The sequence below is a fragment of the Ammodytes marinus genome (genome assembly GCF_949987685.1).
Source record: "Ammodytes marinus genome assembly, chromosome: 9".
Classification (NCBI taxonomy): Eukaryota; Metazoa; Chordata; class Actinopteri; order Uranoscopiformes; family Ammodytidae; genus Ammodytes; species Ammodytes marinus.
In genome coordinates, this window is record NC_137213.1 from 8,163,738 (window position 1) to 8,187,739 (window position 24,002).

General features: G+C 42.8%; 1 protein-coding gene across 1 annotated transcript in view; it reads left to right on the forward strand.

Annotated features, from left to right (window-relative positions):
* Positions 1–343: 343 nt before the first annotated feature.
* Positions 344–24,002, forward strand: part of carmil3 (capping protein regulator and myosin 1 linker 3) — a gene marked incomplete at its 5' end in the record, with an annotated part of 90,830 nt that continues 67,171 nt past the window's right edge. The window contains 6 exon segments of the mRNA XM_080034004.1: positions 344–401; positions 5,471–5,565; positions 18,755–18,805; positions 20,023–20,082; positions 20,176–20,297; positions 23,116–23,223. Coding sequence (XP_079890130.1) covers positions 344–401; positions 5,471–5,565; positions 18,755–18,805; positions 20,023–20,082; positions 20,176–20,297; positions 23,116–23,223 — 494 coding nt within the window.

The window sequence follows — 24,002 nt, forward strand, 5'->3', positions numbered from 1 at the left end:
TCAATGTAGTCTCTCTCTCTCTCTCTCTCTCTCTCTCTCTCTCTCTCTCTCTCTCTCTCTCTCTCTCTCTCTCTCTCTCTCTCTCTCTCTCTCTCTCTCTCTCTCGTGCTGAAGTCGGAGGCGCTCCACGGGTCGGCTTCTTCTTCTATGTTTTATGTCAGTGCGCACCACGGCATCATCGCGTATCCCACTGTATACGGACTGTTGCTGCGCCCCGGAGCACCTGCAGGCGCGCGAGGAGGGAATAAAAAGGAGGAAAAGTAATAGCCTGCGTTGTGTGGACATTTGAGAGCGGTGGTGGAAGGACAAGGGGACGGACAGGACCGGGCGGGAGACGCGCACCATGGCCTCAAAGGAGACCACAGCGGCGGGCTTCACTAACGTCAGCAGAGAAATCACAGGTGAGCTCGAACATGACTTTTTCTTTCGGGGAAGTATTATGGCTAAGCTATGCATTCACCTCTTGGTTTGAAGTGAATGGGAGAAGGTGGAGCTGTTTTAGGACGCGCGTGCGTTCTAGTTTGCCTTTTACTCCCCTTCTCTTTAAAATCGACCCTCTCGAGTCACTATGCAGTGCGTTTTCATCAGAGTGGAGTTATCACCGCAAGGCAAAGCTTATGCAGGAGATGTCCCCCATAGCAAAAAGCAAGAGTTAATGGCTGTTTGGAGCCTGCGAAGCTTGTAATCCCATCGATCTCTGAAGTGGCATGGTTCACTTTCGGATTGATTTGACATAAATGTATGGGAGGCAAGAGTCCCATGCGTGCGGCTGTCAGAGTCACTTAAAGTGTTGCCTGTGCGTGTGTGCACGGCTTTGATGCGCATTCATTAGGAGTTTTCATCTCTTTCTTTGTGTGTGTGTGTGTGTGTGTGTGTGTGGGAGTTATTGTGCGACTGGGAGCGCTTTGCAGGCAGGCAGCATGGGCTCAGCTGCACATTAGGGAGGCTGAGCAGCACGCAGTTTTTTTTTTATCACTTCCAAGTTCACGATAACATGGACTTGCATTCACTTTCTGGACAATTGCCATAACTATAACCACAGCTTGCCTGACCTTAACCTAAAACTAAGTCTACCCTTACCTTTAACCAAGTCTTCACCCTGAAATGTAATTATTTACGTTTATAAAAATGTCACGGTGAAGATATACAAATGTCTTCAATGAGTAACACACACACACACACACACACACACACACACACACACACACACACACACACACACACACACACACACACACACACACACACACACACACACACACACACACACACACACCAACATGTGTGCATGATTAGGTGTTTAAGACGGTGTGTCTCTATCACTGCTAATTATCCTGACACTGCCAGTTAATTCCCGCTGTTGACCAGCTCAACCCGGTCAAGCCCCGTATGTCTGGCCCGGCGATAAGAGCCGGGCGGCATTAGGCCATTATCGCACCTGCCAGTTGAGGACAAGTGGGGGGGAGATGGGGCTTCATGAGGAGGGGGGTGTGTGTTAGCTTCTACACCAGCAGATCCATCAATGTGTCAAAAAGGAAAATGGGAATATGAATGGGGAAAGAGGGGGACTGAACCAGCTATCTTCTTCTTCCTCCATCCTGCCACTCTTCACCCCATAGGGAGCAGATGTCGAGGTCACACTAGCGAGGCTGGAGGGGGTGGTGGAGGTTATTGAGTGTTAAAAGGTTTAAGCCATTGGGTCTTACCCAGCTTAATGTCCATAACTCTTGTTTGTCTAAGGCTGATCCTTCCTTCGATCGGTCAGTTTAGTTTTTAGTTTAGTTTATTAAGACCCCCATTAGCTTCTGTCTTTAAAGGTGAAGTCAGACATTCTGCTTTCTTGTTTTCAAAATCCCTTTTTCTCAAAATCAGTGAATGTCTCCTTACATTATGCCACCTGACCGTACTCTCTGTGTGCACTGAAACCAAATCCAGTGTTGATACACAGCCTAATAATAATAATAATAATAAATTTTATTTCGAGGCGCCTTTCAAAGGCTCTCAAGGTCGCCTTACATTCAAAGAATTCAATAACATATACTGTTTAAAAGCAAGGTACACAAACAGAATTAAAAACAGTTTAAAATAAATACACAATAGGGTGGTGAGGTGATGAGGAAGGCAGGATCAGGGGGGGTATGCAGATTTAAAAAGGTGGGTTTTGAGTTTGGCTTTGAACTGGGTTATGGATTCGGTGTTGCGGATGTCGGGGGGTAGTGCATTCCAGAGCAGGGGAGCAGAGCGGCTGAAGGCTCTGCTCCCCATCGAGCCTAGGCTCTGTAAACTGATATATAAACATAGGGGGCCCCACCGTATAGCTAGCAACGTGCCTGTTTACAGAGCCTAGACTGTGTAACACATGATTTCGTTTTCAGTGCACAAACAGTATGGACATGTAACGGATCATGAGGAGATATTCACTCATTGTCAAAGTGATTTTGCCAACGAGCTTTCTCCAGAACGGCTGACTCCACCTTTAAACAGTAGCTACTCCTCCTGGGGTCTCCCATTATTTCATAACAATATTACATTAGCTGGAATACATGCATCCATAACATCATACTCATCACGGTACATCAACAGTACAGCAAAAACATGCATCAAAATGACACCAAAAACATACACTTACATAGCCTTCATATACTCGCAGCATGACAAAAGTCAACACAATACATCACACAACGATCCAATCAACACAAACTCGAAACCTGGCTTATACAGCTGCTGGCATGATCATTTATCTCTTCGCTATAGTTATGCATCTAATAAGTCACAAAAAATTGGATAGAAAGCTCAAAATTCCAAAGTCCATTTCAAATCTTCAAGATCATTAAAAATCCATGCCAGTGTGAATCCCTCAGCCCTGCCACGTCCTCCCCGCATCTGTGTGTGGGAGAATTGAGAGCGATTGTGACACAGTAGTAGAGCAATCGTGCCACTGCCACAGCATGTCACCCTGTATCTCCATCTGGTAGCATGGGGTGGAAATGTGCATGTCGCTCAGCTCACTCTCGGGCATGTGTTTGTGTGTGTTTGCAGCCAGAGCATTTAGCTTGACAATAGTGTTTGTGAATAGCTGGTTGTATTGTACTGGTTGTTGTGCAGGAGATGTAAATAGAGAAGAGGCCTCCGCTTTGGTTGAGTGAGCTTGGGCAGGTTGGTGTGGTGTGGCAGAGTAGAGGCCCCTCAAGATCTGCAACCATGGACCTTGTGGTCGGTTCTATTGAGATGAGCCGGGCTGCTCTCTTTCTTCTTCTCTGAGGCTAAAAATAGCCTAGTTATGTTATGAATCCTCTCCAACAAGAGGGTGTGTGTGTGTGTGTGTCTTTGTAGCTGTCTACTTGTCTCTATGATTGTTCACCCTTGTGTGACGCTCTTTTTTTTTTAAAGGACTAGGACACCAGTCAGTCCCTAAGCTGAAAATCAAATACAAATCCGGATGACAGCATCACCAGGGAACAAAATGGTGATTTTGCTTTTAGCCACAATCCAACTCAACCGCTGACTTCTTTGTCGGGGGGTTTGTGGGGGGATGTGTTAACTTAAGAGTATGTGTGTTATTGGGGAATGTGCCAGTAGCCGCTAATATAGCCTCGAGCGGCTAGCCTCAAGCAGTGCTGAGGAAGACTGGTGAACTCACTGCTTTCTAACTCCACACACAATGATTGATCCCCCCCCCATGTTAAAATGAAGCTTACTCTAGTGACATCATTTGAGGACATTTATCAGACTTCACACAGCTCCCTTTGGAACAACAAAATGCATTTGTACAACTTTTCTTTTTCACATATGCAGCAGCAGAACCCCTCCAAGACCTGTAAGCACACTTTGATATGTAAAATAATCTTCCACTTCTTCTACAAGAAGAATGGACATTATTCTGTAGGGCTGTGAACCCTTTGAAATCCCAGGATTCGATTCCGATTTCTGGAGTCAAGATTAGATTCAAAATCAATTCTAAACGATTCCATATTCAAAATGGATTTCTCGATTCAGTTCAAAGGAGGATTTCAGGATCTACTCCAGTCCACTGTGTGCTAAGAGGCGTTGTGGCAAATTATGGCATGAAAACAAATTAGAATCCATGTCTTATCTACCTTCATTTAAGTCTATTTTAACGTGAAGCTTGTAATGCATGTGATTTTACAGCAAGTCAACATTACCCGCGGCAGCAAAATACTTTTTTTCTTTTTTCTAATCGATTTTAAATCACAGCAGATTGGAATTGCAAAGTTTTACATGAATCGATTTTTTTTCACGACCAATATTATTCTGACTCGGTCTGCATCGATAACTTTAAGTAGTTTCTTCATTATTTTCGCGATTTCTAATTTGATTCATCAAATGTGGTCAGGAAATAATTGCTAATAAAATGTCCTGGCTGAAATGATTATTATTTTGCCCTTAAAAATGACTTTAATGAGTAATCAATTATTTGAATAGTTGCCAATATGAATGAACAAATTCACAAATACTTTCAGCCCTTCTTTTGACTGCATCGCACAGTCGTCTTCAGCAGCTGAGCTTTTTGCTCATTTGTCGTTAAGCCGTAGATGTCTAAACTTTTGGGATTTATCCACGCTGGCTTAAAGGTTGTGCTTAGGCATTTCATCCTTGACTTTGAGCAGATTTGATCTGCTGAAGTCAAAGTCAAGTCATTCTTGCTGTTTTGATGCTAGTTGAGAGAGTGCCATCTGATGCTTTGCTCCAAAATGTCTCAAAGGTGTTTCCAATACAGATCAAAAAACGCTGGCTCTGCATCGGCACCATTTGCTGACCTTTTTAAATGGATTAGGTATCAACTTAATCCACATTAAATCTTCTCCTTGGTCACATGGATTATAAAAAAAACACTTTTTTACCACTTTAACATATTTGCACTGAGCTGTTAGGTGCATTTTTAGCAACTTTTTAACCCCTTGTGCACAATGTTGTCTTAACACATATTTCAGTTCAACAGTTATAATTCACTCTCTTGCCACTGAAAGACCATTGTTGCAGCAGGAGTCCCATTGTTTTCTAGTCTGCTGTGATCATCTGTATTAGTAACTTCTAGATTTCTGCTATAGCTAAGTGGTATGTAGTCAAAAGGGCCTTTTGTCAGCTCACACATAGAGGAATGACCTCATGTGATCCTCGTAGTGAGGTATACAGAGGAGGGAAAGAGCTCTGGTATTGGAGCCATTCTGGTTCATCATCAGGTAATATCCTGAGTGAAGGTATAAGAGTTGGTATCGGTAGAGAAAATCAGAGCCTACCTTTTTAATATCTCTTGACTTATTTATCCTGGTTCTTCTTCTCTCTGCGACACAGCTGTATATATGAAGGTATTGATTTCTCCCTTTTTAAAAGCCTTTTACAGTGTTTCTGTGTGAATCTCAGGACCACACTTCTTTTTCTTTTATGTGTTTACATAATGTAATTAACTCTGTAACTGTTCTACCCCCCCCCCCTCTGCTCTTCCCTCCAGAGAGCATCAGGAAGGCTCTAGACAAGCAGGCCATTAAGTTTGTGCGAGCCATTAAGCAAGACACCAGGAGCGGCAAGACAGAGGACCGGATACTGGTGAGATACTCTATAAGCTCTGTGTCACACCGGGTCACATGCAATACATATTCTTTGCTTAAGACGACACACTGCAGGTGAATAGGGTAACATTTTTAACTTCTAGATATCAATTAGTAGATATATTCTTTGAATAAATATGCAAATTTGGCAATATCTAACTAATGATGCGCACATTTGCATCACTTCTAAAACTGAAAACCTACATGTTGGATAAACCCAAAGTTCAAATCTTTATTTCATATTTACAACATATTAGTGTCCAAAGTTGTCAAAGAGCAGATTTAGCATACAGCCTTTTTTCATTTAGTCCATTTAAAAATACTATGTTCATATCATAAATCAGAGAATTAACATAGGAACAAATCCTTCTGTAATAACCTTGAGAATAGTGCAACAAAGGATGATGGAAAGTTTAGTTGGCGTGTAAAGATGGTTGAATAGGAGAAATATACAGGCAAGGTTTAGTAAAATAAACGCCTACATGTACATTCTGGACCTTCTTATTTATTCTAGACTGAAAGAAGGGATTCTATGGAAGCAAAATGGACCAAAATCTCAAAATTAAACACTGCTTGGAAAAAAAAAGTTTTAGCCTGCAGTGTGTCGCCTCAGGAGAATGTGTCTTTAGTTGTGTGTGATGTTGCATATGGAATAGAACGGCACAAACTCCTCGCAGACTGAATGTAAATCAGGAGAAGTGTACAGCGATGACTGAACAGAGGCATAAGAACTCGCAGATTACACATTCCTTGGAAACCCGACAGACGCGGTGGTGAAAATCTGGCTTAAGACAGATGCTGGCGCCTAAGAGGAGCAAAGTGGACACCATGCCATGGCCTACTGAGTCTGGCCTCAGAGTTTATTAGATGTGGCAGCAATGGCCTTAATGCCATGGGCAAAGCGTTGGCTGGATGTGTGCTGTAAGCCTGACATTGTGTGCACGTAGCTGGGGCGTGTGTGAGTGTATGCCAGAGGGTGTGTGGGAAAGCCTGCGATGCGTTCGAGGAGCTTGTGTGAGCCAAGGCCACCTCTGTTATAGAGAAGTGGTCCACTGTATGGCCACACAAAGACTGATCAGTCGCTGTGTGAAAGAGCCAGCTCATATCCTCCCCCTGAGGACAACAAAAAGGACAAGCTGATAAGCCAATCACAACTATTAATCACCACTTCGCTCAGTTCTTCGTCTGTATTATTTCTCGTTCCCCCTGCCCCCCCGGCTCCGCCTTCATCTTTCTCCATCGTTACCACACCCCCACCCGCTCTATTTTTGTCATCTTCTCTTTGTTTCCTCTCTCCCTCCCTCCACTATCTGTCCATCTCAATTATTCTCCTCCCTGTCATCGCCCCCCCCCCCCCCGCCCCCCCCCCCACCCTCCCCACACACACACACATCCACTCACACATACTCCAGCGCCACCACGCCAGTAGCCTCTCACTTTCTCTCCGTCTCTCACCCTTTATGCCCTTCCCTTCTTCCCTCCATCTTTTCTCTAACCTGTAAAAGGGTATTGAGCCTCCTCTTTCCATCAGAAGCAATTCAATTAGGTCCCTGCCTTACGAGTTTTTTTTTACTATCCAAATGGCTCGGCTGCGGCTGCTGCTCCGACTCTTTCAAGGGAAGGAGAGGAGGCGAGGGGGGTCGATGAATATAAGCATTCGTTTAGCTCGTTGTCAAGGTCTCCCCCTCTAAAAAGGCAATCTTTTCACACAAATGGATACATTAGTTTGGATATAGAGTGAACAGATGAGGAAGTTTGTAAACCAATTGTTTTAGTCTCTGTGGGCATGGTGCATTGTATTGTTCGCTAATGCTTGAACATGCTGTACGTTGTAGTTACAGAAAGTGGAATATTTAAAGATTGCTTTCTAGTGCGGGGAGGTAATTATCATGTTTGACTTTTCTTTGACAAAACCCTTATATCTTTATCCTCCCTAAAGTGTGGATTCTGAAGTATACGTGGCAGGTCAAATCTGAACAGGATCACAGCCTGAATGAAAGGATGCCTTATACATCAAGTTTGTATTGACTGTATAAAAGCCTTTGTTCTGCATCTTGCTCTTTGTTTTTGCCTCCTTTTCCCTGCGGAGACTGCTGGTATCCAGCTGTCTGAGTGTGTTGACTGTACCAGCCATCATACTACAGCACACACACACACACACACACACACACACACACACACACACACACACACACACACACACACACACACACACACACACACACACACACACACACACACACACACACACTTGCATGTACACACGCACGCACATACACGCGCACTGGTTGGCACCCACCCCCACGGCCACCCATCTCAGACAGAGATGGGGAGGGCTCAGCATGACATCCGAATGGCACCCAGGACAATGTGTTGGGGAACATCAACATTCATGTTTCCAAACACCCATACAGAACATACAGACACACACACACACTCACTCACGGTATGTGTAAAGTTTGGCATCTGCATTAGGTATCTACGCACACATGTACGCACACATGTACACACACACACACACACACACACACACACACACACACACACACACACACACACACACACACACACACACACACACACACACACACACAAACGCACACGCACACACACACGGCTGAGTACATCAAAACTTGCCAGTGTACACTCTTACTACAGCCATTATTAGATCACCAGATCTGAAGATAATTGAGGCAACTCTGAAAACAAAGCATCTTCAAAGGCACCGAGGAGGAGGAGGTGGTAGGGGAGGAGATGGTGGGTGTGATGGGAGTGGAGGGGAGGGTGCCCCACGAGAGGACTGGCAATGGAGGGGAGAGAGAGAGAGGGGGGGGGGGGAATCTCTGCTGTGGTGTGATGCCCCAGTTGCCGATTTGGTTCTTCCGCCACTTATATTTTTCCCGATCAGTCGCTCCGTGTTATCCCCCTCTGTTGACTCTGCGGATGCCTCATTCCTTCCCCTAATAATGGGGCCTATTACTGGCTGTGATTGCCACTATTTGACAGTCCCGAGCAGCACACTGGGGCGCTTCAGACGCTTAGGTTTCTGTGGTTACACAAAGGCCTCGGCGCACTCATGAGACGCCGGTAGAGCTGAGGTTTGACGGCGGGTTAGTGGTGCAGCGTTCAGATATAGGATTGTGGTTGCGTGCCTGGGTTGTTTGGTGTGTTAACAACAGGTTATTTAGAGGGTGATCACTTTTAAAGTTGCTTTATTCTGCACTAGATGCATTCTCAAAATAATCCTTATTTATTTAACCATTTAATAGACCAACTCCCCCCAAAAATTATGATTTCCTCACAGCAGATATTTTTTTTCGACTGACAACACCGTTTTCTAATTAACGAATGAACCTTACCCAATGGTAGAAATACAGTTGAGGTCAATTAAGACATTTAATAATTTCAATAAAACTAACCTTGACATTATACTGTATATTTTGATCTTTTTTGTGGTTTTCTACAAACTGACACCAACTTGTGTAACATTTTAGTAGAAGTAGAATAAACCCTCCGCCCCCACTAATCACGGTGAGGCTTTTTGTCATTGTCCACAACTGTAATTGCGACGTGGCTTTGTTGAATCAATAATAGCAGTGTTATTAGTTTAATTGTGTATTTACCTTGTTAGTGACTGTACACTGAGGCCTGAAACCACAGCACGGCCCTTTATTAGTCCTTGTAATTCCTACATTGGATACATTCTTTCAGGGTTATCATTTCACAACAAAATAAATAGCTGAAAAAACACAATAAAATTAATTATAGAACAAAATAATGAAGCCAATTTATACAAACACATATCAGTATCTTGTATGTCCTCCAATAGCACCCATTAGTACATGCACTGGACTGCACATACACTGATCTAGATTGTTCCAAAGGTGTCCTGTTGGAAACATATTCAGAGACGTGGTTGGCTTGTCCAAAACTTGCAGAGACAGACTGCCAGATTGTTTGTTTTTACTGGATTTTTATAGTTAACTCAAAACCCCAAATGCACTCAAAAGTGTAACAAGAGTGCAAGTGCAAGAACTCAGTGGCAAAGGGGGGATCGATACTGTGATGGATGAGATTTTATTGACTCTACTGAGACTTGCTGTTACCTTTTGGTTCATCACGATTGAATGACTGTAAACAGAACATTGTACAAAGTAGTCAATATATGTTTTACTTTGCTTTTAAGAGATGTTAATGCCTCTTAGTATATTAATATAGCACACATACAAAACAAAACCACGCTGAACACTTTATTATAGGACCTATTATACTCTTATCACTTAGACTAGACATGTCTGCTGATCAGTAGAGGCTGCACAGTATTCATCACACAGTCATCAGACTATTTGGGCGTATTGACTTGAATTATTCCATTCAGAAAACCCTCTAACTAAAAAAAATATATTACTAAAACTTCAACTTCTACTAGAAATGACTTATACAAACTACACCACATACTGGACACATGTTGTCTAATTTTCTGCTATATATCTTTGTGAGGAAAGCCATTTGATAAAGGTCTGAATCTGAAAACAGTGCCAGTACCATGGGAATCTGTTTGGGCCAGGATTGCTCAAAAGAGATTAGCAACTCATTTTGCAAACACATCACACATCACATGGTTGAGAGTTTTTTTTTCATGCACTTTTAAGTATACCTATTATTTTCTTAGTATTCTAATTAGTGGTGGGCCGATAACGGCGTTAACGTGCTGCGTTAACGCCAGACTCTTATCGGCGATAAAAAAAATATCGCCGTTAATCTCTTGTTCCTCTTATTTTAGCGCAGATGTATACCTGGCCGAATTGCACTGTAGTGCACGAGTCAGAACGAGTCCGACTTCGCACCTGTGTAGCCTACCACATCAAACGTAACGTGCTGACATGGATGCAGCTAGGAAGCCGCCGGGTTTGCTTCAGGGAAAATGTATTTTTAAGAAGCTTCCCAATGGAAACCTCGACAAGACCAAGGTTGTTTGCACCTTGTGCAATGCGGAATTGGTTTACTGTAGGAGTTCTAACAGTCTGTGCTCTCGGAAGCGGCCGGGGCATGCATGTGTGCAATGGGAGAGCTTTGTGTGGAGAGAAAAAAAAGAGGCAAGGGAAATCGCCAAAGCCAATGCATAGCCTCGACTCATTAAAGGTTGAAAATCACTGAATTACACAACATGTAGGCTAGCCTATGGCTTAAGGCTATGGAAATCATTATGGAAACAATATTTTTTTTTATCAGTGATAGCTCAGCTGATCTCGTTGCTATAGAGACCACGTCCGTCCGCTTTGTTTGACAACTGACAGAGCTGCCAAGTCTCACCCTTTTGGCCGTGAGACACACTCATATCAACCAGCTCACACTCTCACACGCTAGCCTACAACTCAAATTTCTCACGCGGAGAAGTTAATCCCCAAAATAACGATTGTTTTGCGGGACTTTTATTTTGACAGTCTTATATTGAAAAGCTAACGGACATGAGTTCCGTGACATCCTCTTTCTGCACGCAAGTTAACTTGATGCATTAGGTGTGCACCTGCACAGGAGATGAGCCCCTGGTCTGATGCGCCACCTGGCTTGAGAAACACGTTCTCAAAGACTTACTTTGAGTCATTATTTAGGGAGCACACACATATTATGAATGAATTCAAATGAGACATTTTAATCTAGATTAATCTAGATTAATTCCAAAATTAATCTAGATTAAAAAAATTAATCTATGCCCACCTCTAATTCTAATACTCTTTCACCATATTATATTTCCACAACCGCAACTTTGATCTATTGTTTACATTACAATGAAGAGAGGGATCCCTCCTTTGATGCTTTTTCTTATGGAGTTCTTCCTTAATTGAACCAAGGGTCTTAAGATTGTACAGACTGCAAGGTACCCTGAGATACAGTTAGCTTGTGTATGTGCTACAACTGTAAATAAATTGGACTGAATTTGCATCAGTTTGCAGTCAATACCTTGGACAAATGTTGCTGTATGTACGTGCTAACTGAGCTTTTAAAGTTCTAAATAATAGCGGTTAATGAAAGTGGCTTTCAAGACCAGCCTCATGTTTGTAGTTTATCATCGTCATCTCTACTGGAGATGTCTTCCTTCCTTGTGTCCTGAAGTCAACCTCCATGAATCTCATTTGGTGGAACCGGGTTGTCCCCGCTTGTTAGTGTTATTGTTGTTGCTGTCTGCTGTTTTTTATTTTTTTTCCTTTCTGCCTTTTATTGCGTTTGAGCGTCTGTGTTGCTTTAAGTCCTTTGGGTTTTTTAACCTCATCTGCATGAATTTCCCCCCACGCCTCTGCATCATTTTAATTATTTATCTTTTTATTGCTCTTTGGTTTTCGTTAAATTGCTTCTGTTCCTCGGTGCTCTGTCTGTCCGGTGTAAACCACATCATTGACTAGTGCTTAAGTGATTTGCCCAGACCCTGAGGTAATTCACTGCCAGTGCATCCCAGCCAATGTATTTAGAATTCTCACACGAGACGGTAGATTAGGAGTATCTTTCGGTCTGTCACTGTACTAACAACAACACCATATGGCTTTTTTAATCTTTTAGCTTATTTTCTATTGTGGCCAGAAATATCACGTATTATCACAATAATGAGCACACTTTACTCAAATACTACAATGACTTCACCACGATTGCTTTAGATTTTTCTCAAAACTAACCAACTGAGCAATGTCCACTTCACTTAAACACCATAAAGAATAGCATGGTTGTTGAGTGAGGTGTTTTTAAATCTTCCTACACGGTATGATTCGTATTGGGTGTCAATGATAGTAATAGATGCAAACTACAATATCCAGATGAAAGTCTGTGGACCAAAATGTTGTAAATGAAGTGCAAACTAGTAGTTGATGGTGTCCAGGATTTTATGGCTCTTTCACAGTCACAGTTTTTGATATGACACACATGTCCGAATTGTTAGATATACAGTACTTGAATTTGAAAGTCTGAAACGACCTGCACCTCTTTTCTTATCAATGTCATCAATACTTCAATCAATATCAATCTTAATGGATTTTTCAGCCATTGACGTGTACAGTATCTTGATGTATTTCGAAGATATTTTTCCGGGATCTGGTCCCTGTGACGTTCAGCTTCTGATTTCCTTTCTCAGAATAGCATTTAACTCTCCAGAGAATACCACTGAACATCTTAAACTTGCAGAGAAATATCCAACACTTCCAAGCAACAAAACGGCTCCAAAAAGCCCGGAAGATTTTATATATTTTTTTCTTTCTAAAGACTCCATCGAAACAACTAGACAATAACAACAGACAGAACAAATTTGCGGAGGGAGAAAGATTTTGACACTGCCAAAGTCCCCAGTTCAGATGCAAACCCGGGATTTTTATACTTTAGCCCATTTTCAACCTCTTCTGAACAACTTGTTTTCCAAGCTACAGTTATTCTACATTGCGGTAAAGACAAAAAACTCAACCCACGGCTCACTGAATAACAAAATCAAATTGTGCATTTAAATGGTGAAACTGGGCCTTGCTTTCAGCTCCGATGACACTTTGTTGCAGGCACACTCCGCGCTGTGCGTTGAACTGTGAAAGAAAGCCAGACCACAAATGTGTATAGCAGAGACAGCCTTGTGCTCGCAGCAAAATCTCTCAACAACACGCCGTTTTTTTTCCAATGGTATATGCCTGTGTAATGGCGAACATCACCGCTGCATTATCCGCAATTTCCTTTTCCCATGCTTCCTACTGCGAGATGCTCTCCATGGAGTCATTTTCACTGCGAGTGTCTCATATTTTTGCATCTGACGGCGATTGCTCGATGCTGTAATTAGGACTTGTGCTTTCTTTTCATTATCATAACACATGTTGGTAGTCCATGGTGGGGAGAGGCTATTAAGTGTTGATTGCTGACCTTCTATAGTCCCCCATGAGGAGAAGACAGTGTTAATGTGTGTGTGTGTGTGTGTTTCATGTCAGAGTATCTTTGGCTCCATTTGATCTCTCCATCGTCTTCATTTGCTCTCTCTCTCTCTCCTCTTTGTCCCTTTGCTCTCATCCTCTCGTCCTATATCCACCCCTCTTTTCTCTACCTCTTTCATTTCCTCATCCACTTGGCCTCGCCCACACTCTGCACTCGTCTCCATTTCATCCCATAATTCTCCCATTCTCTCCCTTTTTTAATATATTCCCTGTACTTTTTTAGCACTCAGCCCCTTCACCCTTACCTGGCTCACACTCCTCAGCACCCATTTCTCCTGCTATTCACTCCACCCCATCATCTCTTACTTAGATCACTCAACCTCTTCACATTATGTCTCGTTTTCTCAATCTTCTTTTTTCCCCAACTTTTTTTAAAAAGGGGTCGATTTCGGGGCTCTTTCTCTGTCTCTCTTTCTCTCTCTCTATCTGCCATCTCTTTGATTTATACTCATCCGACGTTTTTATGAGAGAATTTGGAACACGATGTGTTTTGGAGCTTTGCATTTCTTTCCTCTCATTTGGCTCCATCCCTCTTTCTCTCTCTCTCTCTCTCTCTCTCTTTCAACCACTCTAAAGTCCACTTATAACGCAGGACCTGGGGCAGCTTTGCTTTCAAACCTCCTGTCACTTAAACACACGCACGCACACACACACACACACACAAGCTGACAGATTGACTGATGGCAGGGTTGTGTTCTTGTGATGCTGAGTTCACGTGACTGATGTTAGCTGTGTGTGTGTATGTGTGTGTGTGTGTGTGTGTGTGTGTGTGTGTGTGTGTGAGGGGGGGAGAGAGGGAGGGACAGACAGGCGAGTGTAGCCCAAACTGAGCAAGCAAGCTATTGTACATCATTATACGTGCATGAGAGTCAAAACATGAGAGTGTGTGTTCTGTATTAGCATGCTGGACTTATGCAAATGTTTGTATTGGAATGTTTCTGATTTTACGCTGTGTGTGTGTGTGTGTGTGTTTTAAAATGCCCTTGTGGTCGAGCCAGAAATACCGCAGGCGACCAAATCTGGCACTGATCCTCGGCTTGTTTCCTCAGAGGCAGCACACGCACGCACGCACTCACACCCAGAAGCACACACACAACCCAGAGACACACTTTGATTTGCACCATCTCGTTTGAAGTGCAAGACCCGGAGCATGGTGGCTTATGATTAATATAAGCCTCCGCCCTCTGCCCTCTCGGATGCGCGTGCACACACACACACACACACACACACACACACACACACACACACACACACACACACACACACACACACACACACACACACACACACACATACACACACACATACACACACACACACACACACACACACACACACACACACACACACACACACACACACACACACACACACACACACACACACACACAACGAGAATGAGATACATTTGTTGTTTTCATGCACACGTCTGCCACCCTGCCACCGCAGTCTGCTCTGTGGGCTGGCTCTTTGAACTTGTGCCTCTGACACTCTGCTGTTACAGCCATGGCACCTCTTGGGCCATGCCATTCCATCCTCTTCACCTACCAGTCCTTCTCCTTTGCAACCTCCTCATCTTTCTTTTCAAACTGTCACCTACGTATTGTGTCCTGACCGGGTCAAAAGGCTCAACCACCTCATCTTGTAGGATTTCTCATGGCGAAAAAAAAATAAAGAATCCTTCCTCCGGGGCTTTTGGGATTTTGGATTGATCCGTTGAGGAGAAGGTTGCCAGGATGCCACATTAGGGGAGAAAAATCCTGGTTGTAGGCTTGACTTTATCTCTGGCTATTTGTGCCAATTAGTATTATAGCTGGATATTTCATCCCTATGGCTTAAAGAAAGCCTTTTTTCTCTAGCTGTAGATCAGTACTGGACTGCTATGAATACACAACGTACTGGCTAGAAAAATGACATGCAACTTTTTACATATCAAAACAGCACTGAGTGGTATTTCCCTCCCCGAAAAAATAGCAGAGTGTAGGCTACATTACGGAGGACAATTCTTTTTTTTTAATGTAAACTTGACAGTGAAAGACTGTGGTAAGTCTGGAAAGATGCTGCACATAAAAAACAATATAGGCTATTAATAAAAAAGCCTTTAATGGTTAAGGCATATCAAGTTATAAACTATGCATGTCACATTCAACTGGGGTCCACTAATTAGTTACTATGAGCACCTGGTGATATCTTATATAGATTATTATTAGTTTAGCTTAGAGGACGGCTCGGTTCGGTAAACATGAGGTCGGGGGCCATTGTCTGCCTAATGACTATAGAAAATATACATCATCTGTGTTTTTAATAACGTTTTACTTATGAGCTATTGCACCCCGGAAGTTAGAATCTGTCAACATCTTTCCATCTTTACCGCAGTCTTTACCGGTCGAATATATTCTCAAAGAGCATCAGGGAAAGAAACATCCTCTCCTGTGGCCCTAAAAGGCTTCCCTACTGGTAGCTCCATATTGAATAAAAACCCCTTTACAGGATATTTTCCTTCAGCGTTGCACATGCCCCATCCAAATACGTCAAAAAATGACTGTCTTGAGTATCGATTATCTGTAATGATACCTCAATGGGCTGTACATGATATATCAGGAGAGGAGAAACCGAATCCAAGAGAGGCCTTGTCCAGCATCAAAGAATCAAATCAGCTGTCAGAGAGCCTGCATTATTGATGCCTGTTTGTATGATGAGACTCTCTGTCATCTTTCAAAGGCTTTTCAAGGAAGGAGATGCTTCTGTATTTTTTTTCTCTTATACGTTCCTCTCTCTCTTTCTCTCTCTCTCTCACCTCTTTTTCCTCTTTGTATTTGCCTCAAGTTCCTCCCCCCACCCCCACCCCCACCCCTCTCTGGATTTATATAAACTTGTCAAGGAGCTGTGATTGGACTAACAATCCTCTGCCAATTCCCCTCCACCAGTTTACGGGCTGTTAACATGGCAACGTTTTTCAACATAAACGCATAAGTCTTTTTTACGTTTTGGCGGTTCGCCTACACGACAACAGCAGTTTGGGGGACTAAAAACTCCAACTTTTGAAACCCAGAGTCAAATCTTTTGAACATGCAGCTCCAGCATCGTCATGTAAACTAACAAAGCCGGTCCCTGTGGCAACCAGCCACGCACAAGTTTTACGGATTAGCATGTTACTGAGCTGTGCCTTGTGTTGCTATCTCTGATACAGTTCTTAACACTCATCCAACAAAGTGTAGATTTGCTGCACCATTACTGTCATCAGTGGAGACGGATTATTTATATTTACACGTGCCAAATTTCACCGTAAGGGCTGTCTAATACTGAGTTTCACCGCCAACTATTTGCCTCGCATGCATACTACAACGCTTTCCTGTTTTAAGCAAGACTTTTGTTGTGTCAACGTCCTTACACACTAAAAAAAAAGAAGTACCAATTTGGACCTAAAAGGGTAGACATGCTTGTCGCAGTAGAAGACAATTGTGGACCCATCAGTTCAGGTACATAGTTGTCTAATGTTTCACGTTGTTTTGAAACTAATTAGCCTGATTGCAGGCTTTGGAATGATGATAATAAGTATATAGAGGCTAATAAGAATACATTTTTTATGTACAGAAATGTCCTTGTCTCATACCTCCATTTTTGAGTGAGTGTGTAGTGTGGAGGGTAACATTCTGTGTCCTCCTTTTCAGTCTCCTGTCTTAATTCCTTTCCCTGTCCTCTTGTCTCCTATCCATGGGAGTCTGTTCTGGATGTCTATATAGTTAAGACACAGGGCTGATCTGTGAGGCCAGCCTCTGCGGGAGTCGGTGTTGTATCCGAAGACTTAATCAACGGGAGGGAAATCTGGTGTCTCCGTCCTCCCATCGCCTCCTGTGTCTCTCCCTCCTCTTTTCTTCTCTCTCCCTTTCTCTTTGTATGTTTCATTCTCTTTCTTCCTCTCACCGGCACTCAGCGGGGCGCCATTAGCCATTCAGCACAGAGAAGGCCTTGAGGAATTGAAAGCGACAGAGCAGAAAAAGAATAGAAAAAAGTGAATCGGGGAAAGCAGACAGGGGAGTTGAGAGAGGGCAGGAGGGGGTGAGGGCAGGGAGTAGTTGAGGTGTTAAGGGCGGGAGCAAAGCAGACAGGGGCACTATGGCACACACGGGGAGATGGAGGGATTAGGGATTAAGGAAGAAGATGGAGGGGAGAAAATGAATGGATTTCCATGGAGATGAAGAGAGAAATCAGAAGAATGACAGGATGCAAGGGCTGGTGGGACTTATGGAAAAGACGAGATTGGAATTTGGAATCTGCGGCGGGGAAAAAAAAAGAGCAAAAAGGAAAAAAGTCTGGCCAAGTATTAGAGAAAAAAACTATCTTGGGAGGAATAGAGATGCACAGTGCATGCAGGGGCTATATGCTAATCGTAGGTTTTTGAATTATGAATGAGATTAATTACGTAGGCAGATATGAAATATATTCACATTTTCCCTTCGCTTAATTCACCCCACACACTGCTTTCTGCTTTTACACCAGATCAGGACATGGATTGTAAATATCAAATCATGTGACATTAGTTTAGTTTTTATAGAGTTTTTCTATTGTTATTTATATATAATTTGTATTTGAATTATTTCATTCTGTAAAGGAAAAGGGTCATTCATTCCATTTGTGTTGTGATATGATATGTATTTATATTTGTGTGAGTGTGTGGTATATTCTGTGTTGAACTGCACAGGGACTGCTTGTGGAAATGAGCAAACTGCTATAATCTGGTCTAAATCATCCTTCATCTGTGAGATCAATGTTATTTATGGACATGGTCCTTACCTACTAAACTAACTACTAAACTTCTAAATGGTAATGTCTTCGTTATGGAAAAACATACTTTTTTTCCCCCCGCTTGCTCTTCCCTTTCATCTTTGTCCTTTCTCCACCCTATCTTACCATTAGCTTCCTCCATGACGCATCAGTGCATCTGTTGAATAAGTGCTACTTCGTTCCATCAACACAATTTAGTCATATGACTCTCAATCTCAGAATAATAATTCTCACACACACACACACACACACACACGCGCACGCTATGATCATTAGCCTGCCTAATGTCTAGAGTGCTTAGCATGACATACGATCCGCTCAGATGAGCCATAGAGATGATTTGCACTTTTTATGGGGAGTTTGTGCCATGCTATTTTTTTTTTGCTGCGATTAGCATTTTGCATGTCCTGCTCTGTGAGAGAAAAAATGAATTTGTTCTCCCCCCTCCAGGTCCTGGCAACATGGAGGCTGTATCTCTTTGCTGTCAAAGTGCCCACCAAGGTAAATGTTCCCCCCGCTCTCACTAGAATTTTATGGCTTTCACTTGCCAGCCTTGATCTTCTCGCGTGGTAATTTGCAAGAGTTGTGACCAAAAGAAAAAGTAGCATGACTTTCGGAGCAGGAGAGAAGAGATAAGGACGGTGACTGCGGTGATGTTTTAGAATGATAGGAGTGGTGATAACGACTACACTGAAGATGATTAGGTGGCAGGTGGCATGCAGTCAGTAGCTTAGAGCAATACTTTGAGAAATATGCTTGTGCGCTATATTGCCGGTGGCTAGATGAGAAGCTAGATACAGCTCTCATATTTTAAAATGAAGCTACAGCCAGCAACTGTTCAGCTAGGCCTGTAGTTGTTTTGTTCAGATAAAAAAAATTATACAACAAGTTAATTAGTGAACTTCAGAGGTGCTGAAGGAGGGGATATTTTATTGCGTTTGGATTGAGGCAGGCTAGCTGTTTCTACCGGCTTGCAGTCTTTGTGCTAAGCTAAGCTAACCAGCTGCTGGCTGTAGAGTCATATTTATTGCACAGACAAGATAGTAGTAGTATCTGTGGCCTCATCTAACTCTTGGCAAGGAAAAGAATAAGCGTATTTCCCAAAATGTCGAACTAAAGGGTTTCGCCATCATTTGTATCAGTCGTGATAACATTGCAAAAACCAGAATAGTTGCTGAGACCTGAAATAGTGGCAACATCATTCCAGAAAATTCCAACAGGGGAAATAGACACAAATTATTAAAATAAAATCAGATAGTCATACATTAGTCTACAGTTAAAGTGCTTTATTTTGCTTTTGGTCAACTTACCCATCCGTAAGTAAGCTGTTGCAAAAAAAATTGTGATGGACATATAAGGGTTTTATGAAAGACCTAGCTCTCCTGGCTTGCTGGTAGTGGCTATACCCAGTCATAAGCCAGACTGAAAAACCAACAAATCAGCACTTGAAACTAACCAATCAAATTGCTGTTGATAATCATTGCACATATAACTATGGCTGGTCAAAGTTTAAACACAACTGTGATTGATGTTTACGATGGGCCTAAGCAGTGTCTTTGTTAAGTACAATATTATATTGAAAGTAATTTGGGGCCAGAACCGAAAAAATGGGAGCCAAGTTGTAAGAAGATATCATTAGAATTGGCAGATACTCTGCAGTAGGGATTTTGCCAATGTGTCAGTGCGGACCCTATTGATGTCTTCCTTCTGTTTTGTAGATGGAGGTCTCCTTCAACTTTTTGGAAATCCGAGCAATGAACACCTATCCAGAATTCCAGGTGACACACTCAAGTCCAATCATATTTCCTGCCTTTTGGACCTTTTATAAAAACTACTATTGAACTATACACTGTCATGTCTATACAACACAGGTCATCATCGACACAGACAAGACCACCTACTCGCTGAGACTGCAGGCCCAGGAGCAGCTGGATCACATGGTCGGCCACATCAACTACGCCCTCTCCCGAGTCTTCAACAACTCCATTTACGCGTAAGTCTTTTCGTCTCTTGTTTGTTTTTGTTGAGGAGCGGAGACAAGTTGTGTCGAAGTTAACAGCCCTCGACAGTGCGTTGGCAAGTTGGCAGCTTCGCTCTCTGTTGCAGCTTCCCCCCTCTTCGGCAGCCAAGTGCAGTTTTTTGTTGTTGTATTGCTGTAGTTTGCATCCAGCTCTGTTTTTCTGTGCTTTAACACCCAGCGATCACTGGGATTAAATCAGCCGGCTGACATTGAGTAAGCTGTAACCTCCAGGCATTGTGTTGGCTCTTTTTTTTTTTCTCTTCTTTAAAAGCAGCTTATTTAGTATAGGCAGGGAGTTTGCAGTACACACACACACACACACACACACACACACACACACACACACACACACACACACACACAGTCGCTGGCAGAGCAATGGACTCGTGGCCTCAGGTCAAAAAAGTCTTTCTTACACTGTTTACATTGGAGGTCGGAACTGGGAGTCACGTCAACTTCGAGTTGCCCGCATTACAGTAGCACCAGTGGGACATTACAAAAGAAAGCATGAAAGTTTGCCTTTAGGAATCACCTCGGGTTAGCTATTGTAAGCAATACCAGTTGATAACAACGTTCTATGTTGTATTTTCTGCATACAAATTTCCTTCACCGTACAACTGGAATGCACTTTCTAGAGAGGGAACGGGTAGAAGACACACAACACACTAAAGAAACACCTGAATAGACTTTAGCTCAAGCCCTGGACATTTTTTTTCCCCATGGTGAATGTATCAGTGAGCGGGTAAGCAAGATGGACTGTATTCCCCCCTCTCTCTCTCTCTCTCGGGTCCAATCTACAATTTCTAAAAGCAGCTTGGATTGACTGCGATCCGACTATTGACCTGCGCGAGGCTATCTCAGCACTCTATCATCTCTCAGAATGGCTCTTTTCCATTAGGGCCACGGCACATGATTGCTTCCAGTGAGAACATTTGAAGAGAATAAAGAGAGAGGGCTGGACAGAGGGAGGGAGGGGTTGTGTGTTTGATTGTGCAGTGCTGTTGTAGTGAGGTACATAATGCAGATAGTATCACTGCAACATACACACACACACACACACACACACGCTCCAGGGCCAGGATGATCATGATTGTCGAGATAAAGTGAGGGATTAAGGTCACGGTTCTGGCGAGGTGTTGTGTGTGTGTGATTTGTTGACAAATGGGATTAAGGTTGGTGTGTGTGTGTGTGTGTTGAATGCCACAGTGTAGTGGTGTAATCCTATCAACAAGCCAAAGCAGGTACAGCAAAGCATTATGTACACACACACAGTATTTACTTTCCTGATCCCAGTCCTTCCTCTTTTTATTTTTCTGCTTACCGGATGCTTTTTGTGAGACGAGTATTTGAATGGAAAACAAGCTGTAAGCCGAAAGAATATGCTTCTTTTTATAGACACACTTGCAGCGGTAGCTTCAAACAACAATCCCAGGGATCCAGTTTCACAGTTCATGTGTTATTGGTTCACTATGAAAGCAATGTCATCAGCGCATTTGACATGGCAAGCGTTTACTTTCCGTCTCAATTTCCATCAATCGAAAAACAAGTCTGAAGCAAATTAGCATCTTGCCAAGGCCAACGAGACAGTGTTTTCATTCTGATTATATTATGCAGCTGCGTTTTGTTTCGTAGGCTAAATGTGGCTCTGAATCTTTGTAAGTCAAATACCCTTTTGGTTATCTGAGAGTGTATTTATTTTTTATTTTTAACAATGTCTTGCAGGAAGAGTGCTGGCAGTGAGTGGGAGGGTTACACTCAGCCTTGTATCAGTCAGTGTACCCTCTTTTGGGCACTGACTTGTTCCACTTGTACGTCTGGGAGTCCGATGCCTTGCTCACGGGCACTTGGATAGCAGCAGCTAAGGGATGGGGAAGCAAAATATTTACCATCCACTTTTTCCCCAAACCTCTAATTGGGACCAAAGGCTTTTCGTTCTAATCCCAACACTACTTTCTATCTAAAATCAAGGTCAAAGCCTCTACTGAAATATTAATAATGGAGATATACATTTTCAGCCCGGCCTCTGTCTGTCTGTTTGGTCTATCCACTTTGGTCCAGACTAATATATCTCTATATCTCCATTCATTATGCCCGGACGATCATAATTCCTAATGACTTTTCCTTTAGTGAAGTAGTTTTCAAAGTCTGACCCTGTGGGCAAAACCCCACTGGCAAAGATCTTTGCTGTGTGCGCTGCAACCAATAGACTGGCTGCAACTCATTATGAGACCGCAGATACCATCGGGCGCTCACATTGTCCAAACTCCTCCATTAGTCTCCTTGGCTGCTCGCCTCCTTTCGCTACATCACATAGCTTTATTGCCGTCATGAGCTTTGTTTCACGCAGCCACTGTTGCAAAAGCCGGCCGTGTTTAGAAATGGGCCACATCATCTGGCCAATTGACTGCACTTTACACACGCATCGTCTTTGCCTCATGTCTCTGCAGGGAAATTTTGCTAGACTGATTCCTAAAAAAACTAAACATTTGAATATGCCCCATGCTTGTTATTTGACCAAGTACCTGCATAACTATGTACCAGCCATTAACATCATCCTTGGCTGTATTTTGTGTTTAGAGCTCATAAGAAAATGATAGTATGCATACTTACCAAACTAAGATGGCAAACATTTTTTGAAATTGTGTTGAAATGTTGTCTGTTTAACATCAGCATTGTAATATCATCAGTGTGAGTGTGTTAGCATGCTAAAATTGGCATTAAGCTAAAAAGCCTAAGTATGATTGTGACTCTTGTCTTGTTTCAACCTCTCCTCTCTTTCTTTGTCTTCCAGTCCTCCTATCTGTCGAGCGGAGAGAGACCTGACTGACGGAATTCACAAGTTTTCACCAAACTCTGAATCATCATTGGAGGCCCAAAAAACCTGTGGTGAGTCTGCTGTGTGTTTCTGTCTATACATCACCAAACACCCCATCCATACGGTCGAACACTGTTGAAGGTCTGAGTCCGTCTCTGACTCACTGACTCGCACCAAATCATGTTTGAGAATCATCCTTAAAGTGGGTCAGAAGAAGACCAAAGTTGCTGGGTGCACTCCTTTTTCTGCTTGTAATCCTATTAATCTACAAGAAGAGCTCTTCCATGGTGCAATACTTTCATCTCACCTCAGTATTTGCAGCCAATATCTCTCTCTCTCTCTCTCTCTCTCTCTCTCCCCCTCCCTCTCTCTCTCTCTGCTGACGATCTGAGTCTCGCCCCTTTCTCACTTCTTCTTTCATCTCTGGCCTGCACTCTGTCTCCTTTACATTCCTTCATATATGTCCTCTGCCCTGCTTTACTCTATCCGAGTCAATTCTCACCTGGTGTGTTCTGGTTTGGGTTTTTTCCCAGCTATTCTATAGGGCTGAACGATATGGGAAAAATATCTAATTGGATGTTGAATATATTGTGATAGCGAATTGATTTGCAATGTCATTTTCTAAATTCAAGCTTCAGTTCACAGAGCCTATCTGAGCCCTTTTTACACAGAGCAACAGTCGCAAATGACTTTAAGATAGTAGCTTGTTTACTAGACAATAGCATCGCTACTTTACTTTAACTTTTTGGCCATACGCTTGTTATGTAGCTCCCTGTGCTGCTGTTTCAATGGCTGATATAGGTTTTCTGAGACAGGCCTCACACAATACCTTATTTGGTTGCACAGCAGTCTTCTGAAGCCCC